The 24981-nt window shown below is 42.0% G+C and overlaps 1 protein-coding gene across 1 annotated transcript in view; it reads left to right on the forward strand.

The window, feature by feature from the left end:
• LOC138643322 (contactin-associated protein-like 2) overlaps positions 1-24981 on the forward strand; it is a 342436-nt gene that overhangs the window by 225226 nt on the left and 92229 nt on the right. Inside the window, exons 7-8 of the mRNA XM_069732251.1 lie at positions 16562-16798; positions 21316-21552. Of these exons, the coding sequence (XP_069588352.1) occupies positions 16562-16798; positions 21316-21552 (474 nt within the window). The remainder of the gene's footprint in view (positions 1-16561; positions 16799-21315; positions 21553-24981) is intronic.

Below are 24981 nucleotides of genomic sequence, written 5' to 3' on the forward strand. Positions count from 1 at the left end.
CAGTTCCATATATCAATCAATTCTGAAACCTTCAACTAAAAAGCTGAATATGAAGAGGAATTTCACCTTTCATCATGACTAAGACCCTAAGTAAATCTTCAAATTACCCAAAAAATAGCTTCAGCAGAAGATCAAAGTTTTGGAATGGCCCAGCCAGAGCCCTTACCAGAATCCAATTAAAATCTGTATATTAACCTGAAGAGGGCATTATTTAGGAGATGTATCACAATCTAACATATTTGAGGCACTACTGCAAGGAAGAGTGGGCAAAGATCGCCTATTATAGAATTGCCTACCGATAAACTCATTTTAACAGGGTGTGTAGCCTTTTATCCATCCACTGTATATATTTTGATATTTGCATTGGTTAATGTAATTACATATTTTAGTACTTTGTTTATAAGAGCATTTTTTTTCTTTTATTCCAATGTTTGTCTCGCATTTTATCTAAATAAATTAATAATATTCTTATCCACAGAGATTTGAGTGCCGGTATATTACATTTTTTATTTTCAATTTTTTTTACTTTGATAGTATTCTAGAATACTGTATTACTCCACTATCTCTGCTCAAGTGATAAATAGCTCTTTGAGCTATTTCCATTTTTGTGCTTTTTAACCCTTTCACTAAATGCACCGTACATGTACGGCACATGTCATGTTCCTCCCTGTTTTGAACAGCTGACATGTGCCCCTAACAGCCGCGAGTGGAATCATGATCCACTTACAGCTGTTATCCCGTTAAATGCGGCTATCAATCTCTGACAGCAGCATTTAATATGATCGCACCAGAAGCGTGTCACTAATCTTGCCCTTTGGCATCCATGTCACAGGAGACCCCTGTGGTTGTCATTGCCGGATTGCTCTGAGCACCGCACGCCGGTCAACGCTCATAGCAAGTGAGCATTTCTGCTACACACAGGCGATCTGATCATTGCCTGTGTGTAGCTGAGGAGATCGGACAACAGCAGCTGCTAGTCTCCCATGGAAACTATTGAAGAATGCAAAAAGTGAAAAAAGTTTTAAAAAATATTTTAAAAAATAAATAAAAGTTTAAATCACCCCCCAATTTGCCCCATTCAAAATAAAACAATAAAAACATATACATATTTAGTATCGCAACATCCAGAATCATCTGATCTATCAATATTTAAAAAAAATTAATCTGATCAGTAACCAGCGTAGCAAAAAAAAACTTACAATCCCAGAATTACGTTTTTTTGGGTCGCCGCAACATTGCATTACAATGCAATAACAGGCAACCAAAAGATCACATCCACACCAAAACAGTATAATTAGAAACGTCAGCTTGGCACACAAAAAATAAGCCCTTGCCTGGCCCCAGATCACGAAAAAAGGAAATGCTATAGCTCTTGCAAAATGACGCTTTTTTTTAACAAACTTTGGATGTTTTTCACCATTTAAATAAAAAATAACCTATACATGTTTGGTATCCTCGAACTCTTAATGACCTGGTGAATCATAATGGTAGGTCAGTTTTAGCATTTGGTGAACATGGTAAAAAAAATCCACAAAAACTTTGTGGAATTGCACTTTTTAAAAAATTTCACCACACTTGGAATTTTTTCCCATTTTCAAGTACATAATCTAGTGCCATTCAAATGGTGTGATTCAAAATTACAATTCATCCCACAAAAAGCAAGCCCTCACGTGGCCATATTGATGAAAAATGAAAAGTTAAGGCTCTGGGAAGAAGGGGAGCAAAAAGCAGAAGCGTAAAAATGAAAAAAGGCTGCAGCATGAAGGGGTTAAGTTGTATTACTAACCAAACCACATCAATCCAATACCAATATATACTTTGTCATCCAACCAGCCTAGAAGTATGGCCCAGACCCTTGGTTCTTTGCATTGTCCTCCTTCTATCATGACTCTTACATTTGTGTGTGATATTTGTGTTCGATTCGTGTGGGGTTTATTTTTCATTTTTAAAGACTTTTTGCATGTAAACTTAAAATAAATTCTAGAAATTAATATAACATTTCCAGAGTTTCCAACTCATTGTTCAAGACCACCACAGTATTTTCCCATGGCAAGGACATGGTTGTAAGGCATCGTAAACTGGCCATATGCTACCCAGGTTCAGATAATGTTATTAAAATATCATAGCAATATTATCAAGGCGCCTCTGTGTTGAGAGCTCATAATTGAAGCAAATGTACATTTTTAGGCTGGTAATAAACTGTTTGCAGCAGGGAAGAGATTAGATGAAGTACCAAATTAATGCAGGAACTGGCACCAAAAATCTAGAGGTTGTTTTGCATTTATTTCACCCTAATATGTCCTATCCTTGCCAGTCACGGTTAGTAACATCTGGACTTCTTATGTAATAGATACCTAAATTAAAATGCAGAAGAGCCTTAATGACGGTTGCAAATTAACTATTCCCTTTTGGTGGCAACACAAGCAGTACAATTTCATTTTTTAATAAATGATAAGCAAAAGATTTTAATTTTTTACATTTTTAAACACTTATACTTAGCTTTTACCAGTGAAATTAAAGTATTGCCTATTAATATTATAGAACATGATCACTGCTGCAAGAAGATAAGCTCACAACGCTATGTTCACATGCAATTTTTTTTGCTGCTTCTTTTGCAAATTAAAAGCTGCTTTTTGCAATACCAGCAAAAGCTATGAGATTTCAGAAATCTAATTCACCCCCTTGTGTTTTATTCCTGACTGAATTTGAGAACTGTATAAATCCGATAAATAATGGAAGCAGAAGATCCAAATCACTATAATAATAATTTTTATTAGTATAATCAAAACAATAACATAAAAAATAGATAAAAACAAGAATGTAGAACAAAGGACCCCCCACACATATAAGGAAGAGACATACAAGTGAAGTAACATAATTAAGTTTAAGTCTATATAACTCCAACTGTGCATACTTATGCCAAAACATGGCAGCAATATTGCGGAATAATCCTACAGAGAAAGCAGGGAATAAACACATAAAAACGATGACCCAAAATGATAGGCAAAAGCCAAGCAATCAAAGTGCGAGTGCAGAGAACACCTCAGGAGAACGAAGAAGAAAATGGTTACAAATGAAAGGTTGGATCAGCCTAGGGGAGACACTAGAGGAGTGTACCTCAATCAAGGAAGACAAGGAGGATACTTTATAATAGAAGGCTCAAAAGACACCTGGAAGAGGACCGTGGTGTCTTTTTCAGCGTCTTTGCCAGCATTTTAGCTTGAAATCTGCTAGCAGTTTTTTCATTCTTGAATGAAGATTGAAAATGACAGAATAACACCAGTAAAAAAAAACATGCCATAAAAATGAAGAAAAAATGTGTCACAGTTTACCGAAACAGAGAGGAGCCAGAAGACCACAGCATCTGATTTCTCCTACTCCTGCACTGATTAGAAGCACTTCACCTTCTTATTAAATGGTGTAAATTTCTTTTTACCAGTACAGGGGTTAATCTGTTCAGTTGAGCGCTCCTGGAGCATTCTCGCTCTCAGCTGTGCACTGTTAGCCACTCCCATCTCCTATTTAATCTGTGTCCTAGCTAGCACTCATTGTCAAAGCTAGGTTATGCTGCATGGCTGGAGGTTGTTGGTGGTGGTTATTAGAGTGGGCGATTGATGGATTTACCTGTGACTGTTAGGTTTTGAGTATATGATAGTTCCCTTTCTTCTCCTACTTTGGTTTAACCCCATCCTCCATTCCCTGGTGAATTCCTCTGTTATATGTGTGAGTATATATGTATGTTTTGTATTTTTCGTTATCCCAGTTCGTATTACCTTGTTAGTCTGGTTGGTGTACTACGGTATATTACTACTCCCCTCTTTCCTGGGTGGGGGAAGGGTACAGACTGAGGGCAGATTCAGGAGCTAAGGCAAGTTACGTGACCCCGGATTCTTCACCATCAAAAGTAATCTGGGGAACAGGGCGAGCTAGGGCGCCCCTAACATTAGGGACAGTGAAGGAGCCTCTGATCCAGGGACACCCGACAACAGAGTAGTGACAAAATGCTGATAAATATGAACAGTCAAAAGAACACTCAGGAAATGACAAAAGAAAGACAAAACTGGTAAAGAAAAGGCATTCAGGAAAAAAGCTGAAGCATCTTCGGCTTTATATGCTTGGAGGGATCACCTGCCTAAAAAGATGTGAGCACATACAATTACAAAGCAGATTGCTACTGCAGAAACTGTCCTCCACTATTCTGGTCGGAGGGAATATGGAGCAAAATAACTTCACCCATCAGACTGTCCCAAGCTGAAAGAAGCACTAACATCAAAGTATTTATCCTCCTTATAATTTGCAGTCATATTATACAACACTGTGTACTTACAATTGCCCATTTTGCCTTTCTACCCAGCTAATTCTTCTTTTTTCTCTGCTCTATCTAGAAAAAGGAAGTCTCTTTTTCCTGCAGAAATCATTCCCTCTTCAACTCCTGACACAGTTGCTCCCTCCTCCCCCCGGCCAGGGACTTTTGCAGTGATTCATGACTCACACATGGAAAATTTACCTCCTGTTCCTACATAGAGCTTAGAAGGATTCAGCTAGTCAGTTTTTAATCATGTGATGTCATAGACCTAAGGGAGAAGATAAGAATTAACTGGATAGAAAGGCAATATGAGCGATTATAGTTACACAGTGCTATATAACATGATGACTACCATATATTAAGAGTATAAAATCTTTGATGGGAGTGCTTTTTTAAAGGGAATCTGTCACCTCATTATTTGCCGATAAACTGCGGCCACCGCCATTAGGGGCTTATTTACAGCATTCTGTAATGCTGTAAATAAGCCCCCAATGTAACCTGAAAGATAAGAAAAACAAGTTAGATTATACTCACCCAGAGGCGGTCTGGGTCCGATGGGTGTCGCAGGTCCAGGTCCGGCACCTCCTATCTTCATGTGATGACGTCCTCTTCCCTGCTTCTGTCCCGGCTCCTGCACAGGTGTAATTCTCTGCCCTGTTGAGGGCAGATCCAAGTACTGCAGCGCAGAAAGCTCAGAGAGGCCCAGCACCTGCGGACTGCAGTACTTTACTCTGCCCTCAACAGGGCAAATCAGTACGCCTGCGCAGGAGCCACGACAAAAGCAAGGAAGAGGATGACATCGTATGAAGATGGGAGGCGCCGGACCCGGACCCGCGATGCCCGTCGGACCCAGAACTGGACCGCCCCTGGGTGAGTATAATCTGACTTGCTTTTCTTATCTTTAAGGTTACATCGGGGGCTTATTTACAGCATTACAGAATGCTGTAGACAAGCCCCTAATGCGGTTGCTGCAGCTTATATACGAAAAATGAGGTGACAGATTCCTTTAAGATATATTCAATCCAGAAAAGATCAACTTATATTTCTTTTAGAAGTTGTCAGTGTTAAGGACTGGCGGAACGCACCAAGTATAGATGATATGGAACTAGGTGCATTCGCAGTCCGAGTTCCACCGTGCAGGTAAAAACCCTGCTGCTAGTAACACGGCTATATGGCAGTAATATAAGTATACACGCACGGGTTAACTTCACCCTGCGTGAAGGAAGCGATCCTGTTGTGTCACAGGACCGCGGTACCGCACATAGAGCGCGAACAAGAAGTCAGCGAACACAACCCCAACACAGGATTGAAGTCCGATTAGACCACTTGTTGGCACAACACCGCAACTGGGTGTGTAAGGAAACTATTAAAATAGTATATAAAGGCACGAGAGTGCATGCAGTGCCGCACTGACGTACGCCACTAACCACCCAGGCTTGGGTAAGGAAAGCGCAGAGGAAGCGCACGGCGCCGTACAGGCGGTCACAGCAACTAGACGCTGTTATGTGTGTAACGTGCTGTTGGATAAGTCGGGTGCTAGATAGCAAACATACACCTTCTGCGAACAGTCATCCAATAGGGAGGGTATTTTAAAGAGCGACTTTCACTCACAACACACACACATATTATCAAGACAATACTAGCGCATGGCCGTGCGGTCATGCGCAGTTTATATAGTTGCAGCACAGGAAGCTGCTACTGAAGTTTTGCCCTTTCAGGACCTTCCTGGAGGACCAATGGAATGTGCTGCAGTACCTGAGCATGTGACCCTCGATCTCCAACGGGAGATCTTGCCCTGGGCATGCTCAGTGTGTGCAAATAAGGACTTAGTCCCAGAGAAGCCCGCTCGCCGCGGATCAGTGCAGGGTACAACAGGAGAGCCAGAAAAGGCAACAGTAACCCTTTGCACAGAATCAGTCCCAGCAAGACGCTGGGAGCGACGCCTCCGCTGAGAAGGCCCCACTGCGGCCGGTACAGAATGGGAGACCGCAGCAGAGAGGGATCGAGATTCCCCCTGTGCAGCAGAGGAAACTCGACTCCTAACATTACCCCCCCCCTCCTAGGGCCCCCCCTGGACCTCGCTACGCTCAAAGGCAGCAATGAGCTGCGGAACCCAAATGTGCTCAGCAGGCTCCCAGGACCTGTCCTCAGGACCATAACCCTTCCAGTCCACCCAAAAAAAATTTTTGCCACGTACCATCTTGCACCCCAAAATAGCATTCACCTCACAATCGTCCGAAGACGAACCCGATGTCCCAGCAGATGACTCGGAAAACCGGGACATGTACACGGGTTTCAGGAGGGACACATGAAAGGTGTCGGTGATACCCAGGCGTGGCGGAAGAGCCAAGCGATAAACCACAGGATTAACCTGTTCGAGAACTTTGAAGGGACCCAAGTAGCGAGGAGCAAACTTAGTGGACTCAACTCGCAGCCTGATGTTACGGGCGGAGAGCCACACCAAGTCGCCAGGAGCAAAGGTCGGAGCGGGGCGCTGATGAGCATCGGCGGAGGACCTCATTCTCTCCTTAGAGGCCCGAATGGCATCCTGAGTGTGGTCCCAAATATCCCGTGCCTCCACAGCCCAGTCTGCCACCCTGGAGTCTGCGGAAGACACGGGCATAGGCACAGGTACCTGTGGATGCTGACCATAGTTGAGGAGGAATGGGGTTTTTCCAGTGGAGTCGGCTACAGCGTTGTTCAGCGCAAACTCTGCCCATGATAGCAAGGATGCCCAGTCATCCTGCCTGGCTGAAACAAAATGTCGCAGGTATGTGACCAAGGTCTGGTTGGCCCTCTCTACCAACCCATTCGTCTCGGGATGATAAGCGGAAGAGAGATTCAACTCAATACTGAGAAGACGACAAAGCTCTCTCCAGAACCGAGACGCAAACTGGGGACCCCGGTCACTGACAATTTTGTCAGGCATACCATGTAGGCAGAAGATGTGTTTAATGAACAACGCTGCCAAAGCCCATGCAGAAGGTAACCGTGGTAGCGGCACCAAATGCACCATTTTTGAGAAATGATCGGTGATGATCCAAATGATGGTACAGCCGCGAGATTTGGGTAAACCCATGACAAAGTCCATCCCGACCATCTCCCAGGGCCTATCTGCCACTGGCAAGGGATAGAGCAACCCAGCTGGCCTTTGACGCAGAGATTTATTTTTGGTGCAGGAGACACACGCCAGAATATAATCCCTGACATCCCGGGCCATATGCGGCCACCAGTACGTCCTCGCTAGTAGCTCAGATGTCCTCTTTGTCCCAAAGTGTCCACCCACCCTGGACGAATGAGCCCAAGAGAGAACCTCCGGTCGCAAATTAATGGGCACAAAAGTCTTGCCCGGAGGCACAGACTCCAGCGAAACCGGCGCTACGGTTCTCAGGCTCTCGGAAGGGACAATAAGCCGAGGCTCCTCTTCCTCCTCTTCAGTTGACATAAGGGAGCGAGAGAGAGTGTTAGCACGAATATTCTTCTCCCCGGCGAGAAAATGAAGAGAAAAGTGGAACCGGGAAAAGAACAAGGACCATCTAGCCTGACGAGAATTTAGCCGTTGGGCTGTTTGCAAATAGACCAAATTTTTGTGGTCCGTGTAAACTTGGAAGGGAAAGCGTGCACCTTCCAGAAGATGTCTCCACTCCAAAAAGGCCAACTTCATTGCTAGCAACTCCCTGTCCCCGATGGAGTAGTTTCTCTCCGCTGGCGTGAAGGTCTTAGAGAAGAAGAAGCATGGATGCTTCCGACCTTGAGCATCCTTTTGATAGAGGACTGCTCCAGCACCAACGGATGAGGCATCCACCTCCATTAGGAATGGCTTATCCACATCGGGACGATGTAGGATGGGAGCGCTAGCAAAGTGGGACTTAATAGAAGTGAAGGCCTTGGAGACCTCTTCCGACCACAATTTGGGATTCGCTCCCTTCTTGGTGAGGGCTACCAAGGGAGCTACCAGAGTAGAGAAGTGGGGAATGAACTGGCGGTAATAGTTAATGAACCCCATAAAGTGCTGCACCGCTTTAAGAGAATGGGGCTCTTGCCAGTCCATCACAGCCTGTAGTTTGGCAGGATCCATAGCCAATCCCTGGGCGGAGATGATATAGCCCAGGAAAGGTAAGGACTCCTACTCAAACATACACTTCTCCAACTTAGCATAAAGAGAGTTTGCCCGTAGGAGGTCGAAGACTCTGCCAACATCTCTCCGGTGGGAGTCAATATCTGGAGAAAAGATGAGAATATCATCCAGATAGACTTCAACTGAGGTGGAAAGCATATCCCGGAAGATGTCGTTGACAAAGTCTTGGAAAACGGCTGGGGCATTACAGAGCCCAAAGGGCATCACCAGATACTCATAGTGCCCATCTCTGGTGTTAAACGCCGTTTTCCATTCATCCCCCTCACGGATGCGAATCAGGTTATAAGCACCCCGCAGATCTAATTTAGTAAACACTCTAGCTCCCCGAAGCCTATCGAAGAGCTCGGATATCAAGGGCAAAGGATACTTGTTCTTAACGGTGATAGCGTTAAGACCCCTGTAGTCTATGCATGGACGTAATTCCCCATTCTGCTTCTGCACGAAGAAGAACCCTGCCCCAGCAGGTGACACTGACTTCCTGATGAACCCTCTTGCCAGATTCTCTTGAATGTACTGAGACATGGCCTCCGTCTCCGGGAGAGATAATGGATAAACTCGACCCCGGGGAGGCTCTGCACCTGGCAAGAGATCGATAGGACAGTCATAGGGGCGATGGGGCGGAAGGGTCTCCGCCGCCTTTTTGGAGAACACGTCTGCATAAGACCAATATTGCTTGGGAAGAGAGGAAAGATCTGCGGGTACCTCTGTAGTAGCAACCTGAACGCACTCTCGGTGACACCTACCCCCACATGATTCACCCCATCCCAGAATTCTGCCTGAGGACCACTCGATGTGAGGAGAGTGGTACCGTAACCAAGGTATCCCCAACAGGACCTCATCAATCCCCTCAGGAATGATGAGCAGAAATATAATCTCCTGATGGGATGGTGACATGGACAGAGTAAAAGGGATGGTCTGATGTGTTATCTGTGCGGTGAGTGTCGACCCATTCACCACTCGTACCGTTACTGGTTGAGATAGCATAACCAGGGGTATTGCGTGACGTTGGGCGAAGGCAGAAGACATAAAATTGCCCTCCGGTCCAGAATCCACGCAGAGCTCCACCGAGTGGGAGGATGAGCCAAAAGTTATTGTCCCCTTAAAGGACAATTTGGAGGCAAACGTCACGCTGTCTAGTGCACCTCCACCTACTACCACTAGACGCTGACGTTTCCTCGACCGCTGGTGACATCTGGTGGCTAGATGTCCTGACTGTTGGCAAATATGGCAAACCTGGAGTGCACGAGCGGTCCGGGACTTAGATCCCGCTCATGACACTACCTTAGGTTCATGAGACTCAGGAGCCTGGGCTGGAGATTCCAAAGGTTTGGCGAAGGTGGGAGCCAGCCGAAACCTCTGCCTACACTGGGCTCGCTCTAACCTCCGCTCGTGAAAACGGAGGTCAATACGAGTAGATACTGTTATTAATTCTTCCAGTGTGGCGGGAATCTCCCTAGTGGCCAGGGCGTCCTTAACGTGGTCAGCCAGCCCCCTCCAAAATGTGGGAATAAGGGCTTTATCCGACCACTCCAGCTCAGATGCTAGAGTGCGGAAGTGGACGGCAAAAGGGCTGACCAAGGACGAGCCCTGAGTCAATGCCAACAGTTGGAGCGCCATATCATGGGTGACACGAGGTCCTAAAAAGACCTGTTTCAGAGTGCTCAGGAATAACGGAGCACTCTGCACCACATGATCGCCACGCTCCCACAGCGGCGTAGCCCACTGCAACGCCCTGTCCGACAATAAAGATATGATAAAGCCCACCTTAGCCCGCTCTGTAGGGAAACGAGAGGCCAGAAGCTCGAGATGTATTGAGCACTGACTCACGAAACCCCTACAGGACTTACTGTCACCAGAAAATTTCTCTGGTAGCGGGAGGCGAGATAGCGTCGGTACAGGGGCGGCAGTGGACAAGGTAGCTGCAGCCACACTTGCAGCTTGAACAGAGACAGCAGTAACATCCACAGCTGAGGTTGAACGCTCAAGAGCCGCCAACCTTCCCTCCAGCTGCTGGATGTACCACTGTAAACGCTGATCGTCCGTCATTACTTGACCTTGTCGCTAGTATTATGTTAAGGACTGGCGGAACGCACCAAGTATAGATGATATGGAACTAGGTGCGTTCGCAGTCCGAGGTCCACCGTGCAGGTAAAAACCCTGCTGCTAGTAAGACGGACTATATGGCGGTACTATGAGTATACACGCACGGGTTAACTTCACCCTGCGTGAAGGAAGCGATCCTGTTGTGTCACAGGACCGCGGTACCGCACATAGAGCGCAAACAAGAAGTCAGCGAACACAACCCCAACACAGGATTGAAGTCCGATTAGACCACTTGCTGGCACAACACCGCAACTGGGTGTGTAAGGAAACTATTAAAATAGTATATAAAGGCACGAGAGTGCATGCAGTGCCGCACTGACGTACGCCACTAACCACCCAGGCTTGGGTAAGGAAAGCGCAGAGGAAGCGCACGGCGCCGTACAGGCGGTCACAGCAACTAGACGCTGTTATGTGTGTAACGTGCTGTTGGATAAGTCGGGCGCTAGATAGCAAACATACACCTTCCGCGAACAGTCATCCAATAGGGAGGGTATTTTAAAGAGCGACTTTCACTCACAACACACACACATATTATCAAGACAATACTAGCGCATGGCCGTGCGGTCATGCGCAGTTTATATAGTTGCAGCACAGGAAGCTGCTACTGAAGTTTTGCCCTTTCAGGACCTTCCTGGAGGACCAATGGAATGTGCTGCAGTACCTGAGCATGTGACCCTCGATCTCCAACGGGAGATCTTGCCCTGGGCATGCTCAGTGTGTGCAAATAAGGACTTAGTCCCAGAGAAGCCCGCTCGCCGCGGATCAGTGCAGGGTACAACAGGAGAGCCAGAAAAGGCAACAGTAACCCTTTGCACAGAATCAGTCCCAGCAAGACGCTGGGAGCGACGCCTCCGCTGAGCAGGCCCCACTGCGGCCGGTACAGAATGGGAGGCCGGCAGCAGACAGGGATCGAGATGCCCCCTGTGCAGCAGAGGAAACTCGACTCCTAACAGTCAGTGAGAAATATCTGAGTTTTTGTTCTGTTTTTATCATGCCTTTAATAATTTTATATTATACCACATTTAACCTATATATCTGTCTACTATATCTCCCTTACCCATATATTACAACTTTCAGAGTTCATATTATTGTAGCCTGTGAGCTGGTGTCAAGGTCGAAAAACTTTACAGTACCCTTAGGATAATTCTGCAGGCCCCCACTGCTCACAGTCAGCTTTTGTATTAAAATTAGAAGAATGTCCTTGCTGCCACAGATACCAGGTCAACAGACCCAATGTACTGTACAAGTAGTTCTAGAATGGATGAACGAGTTTTAGAAATATCTTTTTTTTTTTTCATTGCCACTTTGAATATTCATCTGCAAGACAAGAAAAATCACAATATTCATTTCTTTGCTTGAATGTTCACCTCAAAAGAAAAAGGAAAAATGTAAATTCTCTAATGTCCTGTCATATAAGAATCCATTACTGACGTGCTGAGTTACTGAACGGGCCACGATGAGGAATTCATTCCATTACATCTGGTACTATACTTAGGGAATAAGATTGATTCCTGTAATTGAAACCTAAAGTTCATAAGAAGGTATTTATTTGAGAAGTCAGTGTAATAAAGTAGAAGTTCTGGAGAAGTGAAGGCCTCAAGTCTTGTTCTTTCTTCTAAATCAATATAATAGATCTGTTCACAACGAAGCACATTCAGTTCAATATTTAATATTCCATAATATAATTTCTTAAGGCTTTGTGTTGTGTTATGTTACTAGGTATACTATTTTCATTGTGACATGGTTGCCATTCTATTGACTATTTAAAGTTTGCTAAAACATTTAATACTATGAAATGTTGGTGAATGACCCATAACATGACAGGTAGACTGCTTTACTTAAAATTTCCTCCATTCTACTTTTTGTTTTTTAAAAATGACCACCAACAAGTATTTCAGTGGTTGGTCTTGTATACCTTTAAACCTGTAAATCAATTATAAATCATTGAAACCAAAGCTAAAAATCCTTAAAGGGGTATTCTAAAATTGCTTAATTGCTTTATTCAAACAATAAAAATAACAATAAAAATAAGCAAGTTTACAGTTGGTTTGCTTCTTCTCTATGATGTCATTCCCCTGCAATGAGAGTTTTTACCATACATAGTGTGCAGATTGTTTCCATGAAGCTTGGTAACCAGAACCTGGTCCAGTGTGCACTGCAGTTACCTTCCAGGCTGAAGAGTTAACTCTTAAGATCCCAGTCAGGTCCTTCTAGCCCATTGAATTATACAGCTCTGGCAAAAATTAAGAGACCTGCCATGGGAAGCCCAATCTCCAGACCTGAACCCCATTGAAAACCTCTGGAATGTAATCAAGAGGATGATGGATAGTCACAAGTCATCAGACAAAGAAGAACTGATTAATTTTTGCGCCAGAAGCAGTGTGGAAGACTGGTGGAAAGCATGGCAAGACGCATGAAAACTGTAATTAAAAATCATGGGTATTCCACAAAATATTGATTTATGAACTCTTCCTAAGTTAAAACATTAGTAATGTTGTCTATAAATGATTATTTTTCCAACAAATTTTATTGATTTTATAAATTTAATAGAGGTAAAGGGTAAGGGAAAAAAGGGTGAAAGGAAAAGAAAAGACAGGCAAACAGAAAATGACTGTAGCTTATTCAAACAGATTAAACGTAGCTCAGTATCAAACCTAATATAACTGTCGCTTCTCAATAAAAAAGTAAGTACATTTTATGATGTATATATGGGTCTGTCCTGTCTGAAATCACCTAAAGATGATCCTAGGACTTTGTGGGGGCAAAGTACTGTTCATTTACAAGCCACAATTGAGAAATAAATAGAAAATCGCTTTTCTAGGAACTTGAATAATAAAGTTACCGACTTCAATAAATGTTGATTGTAATACTTTTCACTTGGGACATAGGTTTGATTTGGACATAGAAAGGAGACCAGGAGAGCCCACGGAGGAAACTATGCCGGCACATTTCAGGAAGTCAACTCCTTCCATTGGAGAAGAAATAGTAATCAGTTTAGATGTGAATTTAATTTGTAGCGTAGAGAACTGAGTCAAATTGTAGGGTATTCTGGCTTTTAGAAGCTCATGTGTAGTGGACTGAAATAATTTCCGCTTTTGCAGAGTTTCTTTAGATAGGTCTTTAAAAAAACTTAAATGACTATACGGAGAAGAGAGGAATCTTGGCTGTTTGGATATACCCAGTAGTGTGTTTCTTACCCAGTTGGGGTAAAATGAGACAATAACATCTGTAGCAACATCAGATGGAAGAGCAGATGGCCTGCGTACTCTAGAGGCCTTTTCAATTAAGTTTTCCACTTTGGCGTTAGGAATTAGATGAGAAATTAGCGAAGAAATGTAATCCCTTATCTGGAAGTTTGGGACCGACTTCGGAATCCCTCTAATCTTCACATTGTTTTTCCTTTTGAAGTCTTTCAAATTATCTAGACTGTTTCTGAAGGAAGTAATATCTTTAATTTTCTCCAAATTGTAGTCTCTGGTAATATGTATCGAATTGGAAAGGGTATCTTCTCCTGGTAAATAACCAAGTTACAAACTTACATCATTCCCATTAGGTAGACATTTGGCCCCGTTTAACCGTAGTTTAGTCATGTGTCCTTTAATAGTGTTATAGCTCAATATATTAGGTGGTTGATGAGGAATTTTGGATTTAAGTATTGTATTCTGCTTATCTTATCAGATGGTCGGCGAGAAGTGTCATTCCTGAGAACCTTTCTCTGTTTCCTTCATTTTGTGTAAACAAGATAACCTTCCCCTCTGGGACCTGCTGTATATGATGAGCCTCTGAGGATTCTCTCATTATCCTGTCAAAATGGAACTCCTTTGACAGGCTTCACTGCTTTGCAGCACTCCCTTCCCCCTTTATCACCATTGTTAGACTCCCTCCTCCCTCACCTTCTATTACCTTCGTCATGTCTGAGGCTTCCTCTGGAGTCATGGTAAGCAGAGGAGAACCTGCAGAGTCTATGTAGTGCTGAAGAGGGTGATTCATCCCTCTCTCTCCTCTGATGCATCACATTACCAGGAATTCTCGCTGCTCCCCTGCATCTCCTCAGGTCTGTGCCGACTAGCACAGTTCCAGGAACCACCACAGTCTGCCGTCGCCTCCTCAAATCTCTGTCAGCCAGCACCGAAGCCTCGGTAAGGTCAGGAAACTTTGCAGCATCATCGATTTTTCCCATCTGCAGCGTCACAGTCTCAGTGTCCGTTGCGCTCACCCGCCTTCCCCCCGGGTCACTATCAGCTGATATCGGAGCCACAATAAGAGCAGGATTCTTTATTACAGATGTCCGACAGGTCTTCTTAGATCTATAAGGCTTTGATACGTTGGGTTTTGGCAGTGATCCAATTTATGAGGTAAATGTCCAGTCACTTTTACCTCAGGGGAACGCAGGCCTCCATTAGGTTTCCATCTGGTACCTCCCCGTCTCCGCAAAGGACATTTTTTGGATGTGTCATCTTTTATCTTATTATTTCCAAGTCCAGGCATATTCTTACAGGTTTTAGGACCAAATATACCCCAAATAAGTAAGCTGAAGTAGCTGAAAATAGGGGATTATCAGGAGCTATGAAGAAGCACGTCCGCTCCTGTCCCCACGCCCCCATCTCTAAATGACTATGAACTTGTTTTCTTTGCATTATTTGAGGTCTGAAAGCACTGTTTTTTTTAATTTTGACAATTTCTCATTTTCAGAAAAAAAATACAAAATCTATTGCTTGGAAATTCGGGGACATGTCAGAAGTTTACAGAATAAATGATCAATTTACATTTTAATCAAAAATATACCTAAAGAGAAAAATCAGACAAACTGGACATTTTGCAGTGGTCTCTTAATTTTTGCCAGAGCTGTATGCAACAGTTATCTGCTCAACTCTCTCCACCACCCTCTCAGCTCCTGAGGCAACAGCCATTATCAGCCTACATAATCACAATCCCCAGATACCACTATAGTAGGTTTTCAGAGCAGTTCTCCTAAATATGGCTCTCACTTTCCTGAGCCATGTGTGTGTTCAAATGGCCTGTGTTATTTTATGTAAACATAGTGTAAATTTCAGGACAATGTCAGTAGCAGAAGGAAACAAACCAGACCTGTCACTCAAAGAGAAGAGCCCACCTGCCCTACCCCCAGTAACAAGAAGGCAAACAGACTGCTGAATTGTGTGCTGGTCAAGAGACTACTTGAAAATAACTCTTCAATTAAATCTGTTAAAATTAAAAAAAATATATTATTTTTTTTTAAGTTGAGTATGCACATAACCTCAGCCATCATTCTCTACACTCTAATGTGTGAGAAAACCTCCAGATTATGGGAAAAAGATTAGATTTTGACATGCCCAATCCTTTGTTTCTGTAGCAGAATGGCTGCTGTAAGAAGGGTTTAGCCATTACATATTTTTTGTTCAAATCATGTAATAATAATTTTTAGCACCAACATATTCCGCAGCACTTTACAATTTTAGAGAGGCATGTTTAAAGAGTAGTCTGGTAAAATAGCTGTCAGTTGGCATCGACACGTCATATTTAATGGGAGTCTGTCAAGTTACATTGTGAAATAAGCACATTTCCAGGTAGATATCCCTATGAAGAGGTACACCAGTGTCCTTTCAAGAATCTGATATTTGGAGTAATATGCACATTTCCCTGACAGTGCTGGGTTCGCCTGGGCCAGTGCTGCCATTTAATGAAGCAAATGAAGGCGTTGGGAGCCCAGATGGATTGTGGGAAAAAGTTGATATAACTACATTGAAATAAGTACATTTTACCTTAATATAAATTTACCAGCATATAGCCCACATGCAGCCTAAAATACACTTGAGATTTATGAGCCATAGAAAGACAAGAAAACTCCCATTCAAACAAAATATGACTCTAGGGGATTGAAATGCATATGTAGAGTAGTTATGGTAGAGAACACGGATTGAAAGGGTCAAAATATGGTACCAATCTTGATGCAAATATACAGTAATTTTGTAATACAGATTATTAATAATGTTGTCTTTTTTTTGTATATGAAGGTGCTGCGGGAGATCAGAAAGGATTCCTGGGTTGCATTCGTGCTTTAAGGGTAAATGGCATTCCATTAGACTTGGAAGAAAGAGCAAAGGCCACCCAAGGTGTAAAACCTGGCTGTTCAGGACACTGTACCAGCTTCAAAAACCTTTGCAGGAATGGTGGCACATGTAACGAACTATATAAGGGTTACAAATGTGACTGCTCCAGAACTGCATATGACGGGAGCAACTGTATAAATGGTAAGAAATATATACATATTCCAAAATACACTTGTTTGTTATGTTTCCTATATTTTATTGTCTTATAGCAGGTGCACTTCACAGTTTTGAAAAGTCTAAAAGAAGTAAATAGAGACACCATGTGCGTGGCCATCTCTATTCATGGAGAGACTTGAGGATAAGTACAGGTCACATACTTCGGTCCTGCATCTATCCAACTTTTATAGCATATTCTGTGGATATGGCATACATGTAGGATATGTTAATACACACCTAGTTTACGACCCGTCCTTAGGTAATTAAAACTCTTCTAGTGGCTGACTCAAACATTCTGGCTTTATGGTGAGGGGTGTGATTTAGCTGAAAAGGGGTTGTGATTTAGGGGCTGCCTTTGTAACAAAAAGTTTGTCACAAAAAAATTGGTCTGAAAGAAAGCCAACGAAGAGATGGTCTAAAGTTACACAAAAAAAGTCATTCAGCATGAGCCAATTTGACAAATGTTGTGCAACTCAGAGTGTCTAGTCCAAATCCCCAACACACTTTAGACTAATGTTGTCGAAACATGCCGATAACATCAGGTTCAGCCGACAGCCTAATATGTATAGGTGCTCAGGATAATGGATTGTCTGAGGAGTTAAGGATCCTGCATGTCTCATTCCAGACTGCCAATTCTTTTGTAGTCCCCGAGGTAAGTCATTAACAGACATGTCTGGCTCTCATAGAGAACACAAGTGCACTTGGCCAAGTGAGTGCTCCTGTGTATAGGAGAAACAGCCGAAATAGCTGCTGGATGAATCATCAGCTGACCCATCGATTGACCGGCTGCTATCTAATGTGTGTGGGGTCTTTACAGAATTAGTAAATTTGCCACACTTTATTCGATGCAGTTCTATGAACTGTCAACCTGAGTTTTACAGTATGTCGGGCTAAATTTTATTGTTTGCTCAACCCTCAAATTTATATATATTTCTGAGAATGATGAATGCACAATATTACAGAACCATACTACATGAATCTTGGATATGTTCTTTAACATAAAACTACATAGTAGTACTCAGTACTAAAATTCATATAGCGTTGGTATAAGGTGGTATTTCATCAGCTGCTGTTTTACCATTATTCCGAGCGTGCTACGCTACCTCTAAATGCCTGTCAGCTCCTAGTATTTAAGCAAGCTTTAGCATAGGTTACACAGTTTTGTGATTGGCATGCTCACTATAAACTAAAGTTACTGCCATAAGGTTGTGCTTCAGTGCTATCTGCGGGGAATATTGAAGATGTTCTTTTCTACTTTAATGGCTTTTGTCAATTATATAGATTTTTTCATTGTGTTCTTAGAGGTAAATGGAACTAGTGGGACTCATATTTGTTCAAGAGAAAACAAAACAATATAAAAAATGAACATAAATTCAAAGCCCAGCAGTCTATTTATGACATTGCGGCATTGGTGAATATAATACTGTAGTATTTTTTTTTCTAGGTCCATTAAAATCAGTGAATTAAAATATGAAAATAAAAAAATATAATAGAAATAATTATAAAAAAAAGAGCAAAATAGTAACTTGACGTTGATGTGTGAGGAAAGTAGCAAAAGTGAATCAAACAAAAAATTTTAGCTTAGCAACTACAAAATAAAACAAATAACACATCATCTTAAACGTGACCAGCTTTATTAAATTGCAAACTCGTCTCTGCTGCATTGACACCATCGGCCCGCTACATTACATGCAAAGTCAATGATCATACTTTTTACGTAAAGTAATGACTATTACTAAATGTGTTAAATAATGATTAATGTGATGATCCATGAATCACATATGAAGGAAAATAACAGTATAAAGAGATTATCAGGCAAATATAAAAGTTTCTGATCTGTGATCACCAGGTGATCTCGCAACAATACCCGGCACTCGGGACCGGAGTGTGCGGCTGCATAGAAATACATGCAGCCGCACGCTCCGGTCCCGAGTGTCGGCGGCAGTGTCAGGTATTGATGCGAGAGACTCGCTCGAGTTTCTGCGTATTACACATGCAAGTGTGACCCCGGCCTAATGGCGAGACTTAAGGATTAGTCTTACATGCTAATTCATGAAGGATTTGGTAAGATGGGTAAGTTAGAACTGTATTTTGAAATCTATGGTCATAAATGTAAAAGCGATTGGCAAGTGGGACTCACTATAGAGTAGCTTGTTTCAGTCTTAAGCTGCCTAACAGGTTCCTTTAAGATTTTCCTCTTATTTTGGAAATGTAAATGGTAATTCACATGCTTAAATTACAACAAAAATTATATAAATTCATACAGTCATGCTTATAAATTTACATGCCCCTGGCTGACTTAAAGGGATTGTTTTAATTGGAACGTGTGATAAACTTTAAACCCACCCGCAAACATTTTATGTCTGTATAAAAGATAAACCAGTCAATTTCTTTATGACCCCAAAAGCACTGCTCCTACAACGAGAAATCAAGTTTTACATTTGTGTCTAAAAGTGCAATAAGGTGTGCATTACCCAGCTACCAGCATCCTCCCCTGGCTTATTGAAAGGCCGGTGGCTGTCTACCAGAGGAAACAACCTGTCAATCAGCCAGGGGAAGATGCTGTAATGTAAGAAATACAGCGGAGACTAATAAGCTAGAAGTGCATTATCACAGCCCAAAGTACTTCCAGACATAACTTCAAAATGTGATTTCACATCCTGGAGCAGTGCTTTGGGGGTCATAAAGGGATTGACTGGCTTAACTTTTATAGGGGTAAATAATCATAGGGTGCGTAAAAGTTTTTAACAAGTTCACCTTAAATGAATCTAATATTATTCATAGAATAGCACAATAATTAAACTTACCAAAGCAATATAGGAAAAAAGCATAATTTTTTTTAAAAAAGTTTACACTGCCTTGTATTGCTTCCTTCTGCACCAAAGGCAAAGTCAGTTGTGATAGTTGAAAATGAGACATTTTTTTTCTCATGTGGTCCTCCTGATAAAAAAAAAAGCGTCCAGAGCTTGTAAAGTTTTAAAAATCTGTCTTAAATTCATATTTTAGTTTTTCAAGTGCCTCAATCAGGCTGAGGTCATGAGACTCTTATGGCCTCTGAAGAACATTCCCTTTATTTGCCTGCAGCCACTGAAAGGTTGAGTACGCCTTTTTTTGGATCATGGTTACGTTGAGACATCTATGTGCACTCCATGCACAACTAGTTGACTGATAAATGCACACAATCCCCCAATATTATCTGATGGTATTCTACATTCATCCAGCTATTAATTTTAACAAAATTTCTGTGTCACTGTAGCTCTCCCCCACCCTCATCAAACAGAAGCTATCCACCTCCATGCTTCTTGATAGGAATGGTGTCCTTAGCAACTTTGCAATATATCTTATCAGAGAAATTAGCTTCTTTCTCTGCTAGAATTGATCAATCATTATCAAAATGCTCAATTGTGAGGTAAAATCTGTATTCAGTGAGGACAGATGGTTACATTACTGAGATAGGAGATGGCAGCTGCTTCAGAAACAATACTATGTAGACGGCAGTAGGGAGGAGCTAGAGGTAGAGCTCCTTCCCTCTTATCTATATAGAATCTTATCAGTAGCAGCTGCCATCTTCTATCTCAGTAATGTAACAATCTGTCCTCACTGAATACATATTTTGCCTCACAATTGAGCATTTTGATAACGGATGATCAATTTTGACACGAGAGGAGCAGATTCAAGGGTATGCAAACTTTTGATCAAAGCAAGTCAATCACACATATTTAAAAACAAATATTTAGATTATACAAAATTCTACCAGGAGTATGTAAACTTATGAACACAGCTCTACATATTTAGGTACTTACTTATTATTACTATTATTATTAATACTAATAACTGATGCATTTGTCCAAAAAAGTACGCAACTAAACCTCGTCAGAAGTGTAAATGTATTCAACCATCCCCCCAAAAAATGAATAGGAAGAAATCTTAAATCCAGCAATGGGCAAGTGACTGTACATACATGGAAATATAGGGAAATGTTTGAAAAGATTTGGGTCATTTAGTCTTGCTCTTAGACTTAGTTTTCCCCTTTTATTTTAAAGATGTTGTTCTTTTAAAGAAAATGATTAAATGTGAACAAAGCTTCGGTAAGCAAAGGTGCCCCAATTTTAGTTTTTTTTATGCCAGGTTCAGAAGTTCTACTTTCAGATTTGTGCTCAACATAATAGAGCTTTTCATGTCAGGACCTGACCACATGTGTGAAATGGTTTAATGTGGTATTCCAATCTCCAAGATCCTATCCCAATATGTAGTCAGTTTATTATTATTATTATTATTATTATTAATAATAATAATAATAATATTGACAAATACCTTCAATTAGAAATGTAGTATAGTTCTTCTAATTCACTATAGTGAGTTCCGCATATGCAGGGCATTGTAGTAGCTTAGTTATCTAGTTATAGGAAAAGCTTAATTCAAATGTCCAAATATTAAGGAATGGTTCAATTTGCATGTGCTGTACTTTTTTTCTTCCAATATACTTTTCCTCTTTATTACAGCTGTTGGAGGATATTTTGAAGAAGGCACGTGGCTGAGGTATAATTTCCACACAGCATATGCTTCTGCAGTGGTCAGTCCTAAAGATATATCCATTGTCCAACAGACATCAGCATCAGATATTTCTTTAGCAAAGGAAGAGCTGCTTTTTAGCTTCAGCACAACCAAGACACCTTGTATCCTGGTGTATGTGAGCTCTTATTCCCAGGACTACATGGCGGTGCTCTTGAAACCACCTGGTAAGAATTGATTCTGAATTATTATTTCTATATTAATTAAATTAATTTTACAAATTGTTCATCAGAAACTTGTTATCTTTGAAGTGCTCCTCAATGGGATATATGATGAGTCAGCCATGTAATGAATTATTAATTAATTCATCACGATCGGATGCTTGATAAAGAACACTTCTATAGGAAAGCTATTCTTTATTATTTCTAATTGGCACAACACTAATGACAGTACAAAATGTGACACAGTTTAACATATGCCTAGATTTGACAACTCATTAAAATCTAAGTGATATCAAAGACAAAGTATAACTTCAAAGTACAGAAGCCCCACTCCAAATGCTGAGTCTCATTACTATCCAGGGACAAAAGGACAGAGCCAGTCCATATTCCTCACAAGACACTCAGGACAGTCTGCATATGTTGGTTAATATCACCGTGCTTGGAGAAAAGGGATGCCCTACTGCTGTAAGAAAAACGGAACATGATGAGCCAAAGATTGGACCTGCTTGCCTTCAGAGTTACCTGGAAAGAAAAGCTTTAAAACATATTATCAAAGTCAACAAGCCCAAACACTACTGTAACTGTCTACGAGGTCTGAAATGTTATTATAACCACTGGGCGTTCTGTAGAGTGTCCAAGCTAGGTCGTCGTGGGCGAGTTGCTGATCCCACTCGCTCTGGCGCCTTACAGACAATACATGTACCTGTCCAGGTGTGCTGCCCTGTGTGGAGTGGATCACACTTACTTCTGTCTTGCAGGCCCCCATTGGCTCCAGGTTCTTCTGGAACCATGGCAGCAATCAATCCAGGTTTTATTACACAGGCTATATGAAAACATTCAAACTTTTACTGGATAGTTGGCAGTCTTTACAAGCAAATTAAATAAAGATCTAGTATTTTAATTTTATGGTTCTCTTCACTCAGCTAAAAGTGATGCAAGTCCAAATTTGGGTGTATATGTTGGCTTGAAGTGCCATTTAATCTTAGATATGAACACCATTGGAAGAATAAGTCTTTACAACTAGGCATATAGGATAAGGCCCAACAGCTTGTCGTCTTTCCCATAGGTATCGGACACAGCTTCAGTCCTGGTTCTCAGTATGGGTAGAGTATCCCTCTTGCTATCTTCTCTAGCACTAGAAATTCTCCACCACTAGTAGTGCACCCAGATTGCAATACCTTCTGCCCCATGTAGTCTGAGTTTATCTTTCCCTATAGCTCAACAGGCTGAGTGCACCCAAGGCCTTTAACTTCCATCTCAAGGTTCCAACAGGCCGGTAGACGGAAACACATGTAAGGGTAATTTTGGTAATCCACTGCCCCTAGTATTAGGCCCACATTGTCCCTAGCAGCCCAATGCGTGAGACTGCTGCTGACACTTCACACTACTGTCCTGTACTGAACCCTACTTCCCGTTCTTGACACTAACTCTCAGTTCCCCCTCCCCAATCTGAGCTGGCCTTACTCTCACATTGTCTCTGTGCCTGATGTATTGCTAAGCAGACTTCACTTTTCACCTACATTTTAGACAGTGACATCTTGTGAGCATTAGTTAGCACTGCAGCCCACAGGGGAATTAACACATCATGAGGACACATATCATGAACCAGACATTATTCACATCCTACATATTCTATACCATTTAAAACACAAAAATTGAGCTTGACTTAAGTTGGTACACATGCAGCACTATACCATGGTAGCATTGATGTCTTCAGGGGAGAAAACGGCTGCTGATCCATCTCATTACAGCCTGAAACCACTACCAATCACAAAAATGAAGGAGACAATATCCCATCATAAATTTTCCTGAATAATGACGCTCTTAATCACCTACTGAGCAGGAAAGAACAACAAAGAACCAGCAACTTAAAGACGGTCGGTCACCAGGCTTTTACAACCTCATCTGAGAGCTGCATAACATAGAAAAAAAGACCCTGAATCCAACAATGTATCAGTTTTTAAATGCACCACATTTTAAAAAAGACATTGAAAAACTGGAGCAAATTCAGAGAAGAGCTACCAGGATGGTGAGCGGACTGCAAAGTATGTCCTACGATGAACTGTTAAAGGATCTGGGAATGTTTAACTTGCAAAAAAGAAGGCAAAGGGGAGACTTAACAGCTGCCTACAAATATCTGAAGGGATGTCACAGTGTAGAGGGATCATCATTCTCTTTTGCACACGGAAACATGAGACGCAATGGACTGAAACTGAAAGAGTGTAGATACACAATATACAAAACTTTTTGACAGTGAGGGTGATCAATGAGTGGAACAAGCTGCCACAAGAGGTGGTGAGTAGGGATGGGCGAACCCGTGCTACATGGGAAACCCGTGTTACAGTTTGGGTCCAGTTTGGGCTGTAAAAAAAGCAGAAAATTAATAAACATTATAATTATACTTACCTGTCCAGCGACGTGTCCTCTCGTCCTGCTGTCTCCCGGCCGCATCAGTGAATACTGCCGGCAGTTAATGAGCAGCTCTGGAAGCAGATGCAGGAGACAGCAGGACGGGAGAACACATCGCTGGTCAGGTAAGTATAATTATAATGTTTATTATTAATTTTCTGCTTTTTTTACAGCTCCCCCTGCCCCATCCCATAAATGTAAAGTCCGAGTTCGGGGTTCGGATGCAAGTTCGTGTCATCTCCAGCCCCGAACTTGAACTTTACAAAAAAACTCGGGCGAACCTGCCGATCCCGAACATCGGGGGGTTCACCCATCACTAGTGGCGAGTTATTCTTCAATGGAAGTCTTCAAACAGAGTCAGGACAGAAATCTATCTGAGATGGTTTAGTGGATCCTGCATTGAGCAGGGGGTTGGACATTATGACACTTGAGGTCCCTTCCAATTCAAACATTCTATGATTCTATGATACAATCAAAGTTCTTAGAAATAACATGTAGCAGACCTTAGAAAGCTGCCTCCACGCATACCCCAGCTTTATGTGTACATTTTATATGGACAGCAAACTGTAGTTTGAACAGTGATAATCTCCTGCTGATAAAACTGATTATATTGAAACAACAGCACACAGCCTAATAAGTAACTAATCACGGAAATCTGTGTCTCAGTCCCTACCTCATGTTGCCTGCAGTTTACATTGCAAAAACCTGCTGACAGATTCCCTTTAATGGGACTATGTAGCGGTTTCCTGAACAACTAGAGGTTGGGAACGTTGCTATTCAGGGAAGTACTCTAGCACTGCTTACTCAAGTGTTGCATCTCCTTTACTCTGAAGCCTTGTCTCACCAATCACTGAGTGTCATCACTTGACTCTAAAATTGTCAGATCATTTAACTTTCTACATGTTTTTACCGATCATATTGCCTAATTTGTGCAATGCTCTGTAACTTTTTTTTTAACAGAAATGGGATAGACTTGCATTTGAGCTTACAAGTATTCCTAAAAAAAAAAATTGAATTTATAATAGT

Source organism: Ranitomeya imitator, chromosome 6, assembly GCF_032444005.1.
Source record: "Ranitomeya imitator isolate aRanImi1 chromosome 6, aRanImi1.pri, whole genome shotgun sequence".
In the NCBI taxonomy this organism is placed as follows: Eukaryota; Metazoa; Chordata; class Amphibia; order Anura; family Dendrobatidae; genus Ranitomeya; species Ranitomeya imitator.